The sequence below is a fragment of the Wasmannia auropunctata genome, unplaced genomic scaffold, assembly GCF_000956235.1.
Source record: "Wasmannia auropunctata unplaced genomic scaffold, wasmannia.A_1.0 LD336026.1, whole genome shotgun sequence".
Classification (NCBI taxonomy): Eukaryota; Metazoa; Arthropoda; class Insecta; order Hymenoptera; family Formicidae; genus Wasmannia; species Wasmannia auropunctata.
The window spans coordinates 1-1,244 of NW_012026864.1; the positions used below are offsets into that span (position 1 = coordinate 1).

The window sequence follows — 1,244 nt, forward strand, 5'->3', positions numbered from 1 at the left end:
CAAAAAACGGAGGGAATATTTATTAAATGATATTCACCGTGCAGGCTCGCGTGCACGAAGAATTGGATGGAATTTTTGGCGATAGCGACAGACAATGTACATACCAAGATACTTTAGAAATGAAATATCTCGAAAGAGTTATTATGGAAACTTTGAGACTTTTCCCACCGGTACCTCTGATTGCCAGGACAGTTAATGAAGATGTAAAAATAGGTAAATTATCTGATTAAATGCAGTATTATAATGATAATATTTTAAAAACTCATTTATAAATTGAAGAGAGACATAGAGTTAATTTGTTTTATAGTTACAAAGAATTATGTTATTCCAAAGTCGACCACAGTAGTGATCGTACAATTCATGACGCATCGCTTAGAGAAATATTATCCGAATCCAACTGTTTTTAATCCAGACAACTTTTTACCGGAAAAAATGCAGCAAAGACATTATTACTCTTACATTCCTTTCAGTGCTGGGCCCAGGTATTTACTAGTTATTAATATTTTTTAGTAATAACTTTTTTTCCAGGTCTTTCCATGAGAAATCATTAAAAATTATTATAATTTACGTTTAATAAACATTTATGTTTGAAGCACATTAACATTTACAAAAATATTTTGTTAATAAATAACAAAATGTTATATTCGTTGACGATAGCACTGCATTTTTTGAAGGTCCTGCGTCGGACGGAAATATGCTATGCTGAAACTAAAGGTTTTGTTGTCGACAATATTGAGAAATTACCGTGTCATTTCCGAAATACCGGACAATGCTTTCCATCTGCGAGTTGACATTATTCTGAAAAGGCATGATGGATTCAAGATCAAACTCGAACCGCGCAAGCAAGTACCTTGTAAAGAAGAGTAATCGGGAATTAACGATCTTTCATTCGCGTAAAGCATCAACCAATCAAATATAAATATATTGCAATGGATTTCTTAGTAAGAATTATATTATATTTATTAATCTTTCCTGAGTAAGTACATTTCTCAAAAATAATTTAGTGCCATTTATTTTTCTAGAATAATATTAAGGATAAAGATGGAAAAATGAACATATTTTATGTATTATATTTAAAATACTAAAAATATCGTCAAGATACATTGTATTTTACAATTTATTTACAGATAAAACTATTATTAAATTGTCAATTTCTTTGTTAATTGTTAACAATTAATAATTAATAATAAAGTTAATAATTAAAATTAATCTACTTTAGAATTTTCATTTACTATATAATTTTT

At 28.5% G+C, this 1,244-nt stretch overlaps 1 protein-coding gene across 1 annotated transcript; it reads left to right on the forward strand.

The window, feature by feature from the left end:
* Positions 1-17: 17 nt before the first annotated feature.
* On the forward strand, positions 18-1,118 carry LOC105452627 (cytochrome P450 4g15-like). Its single transcript, XM_011693904.1, has 4 exons — positions 18-213; positions 308-482; positions 675-941; positions 1,023-1,118. The coding sequence occupies exons 1-3, from the start codon at positions 27-29 to the stop codon at positions 865-867; spliced, it is 555 nt and encodes a 184-aa protein (XP_011692206.1). The 5' UTR covers positions 18-26; the 3' UTR covers positions 868-941; positions 1,023-1,118.
* Positions 1,119-1,244: the final 126 nt, after the last annotated feature.

Excerpts from the sequence above, each read along its gene's own strand:
- LOC105452627 (XM_011693904.1), top strand. The coding sequence starts at position 27 with ATGATATTCACCGTGCAGGCTCGCGTGCACGAAGAATTGGATGGAATT. Across the intron at positions 214-307 it reads TAATGAAGATGTAAAAATAG|TTACAAAGAATTATGTTATT; the intron begins GTAAATTATCTG and ends TTTGTTTTATAG. Across the intron at positions 483-674 it reads CCTTTCAGTGCTGGGCCCAG|GTCCTGCGTCGGACGGAAAT; the intron begins GTATTTACTAGT and ends CATTTTTTGAAG.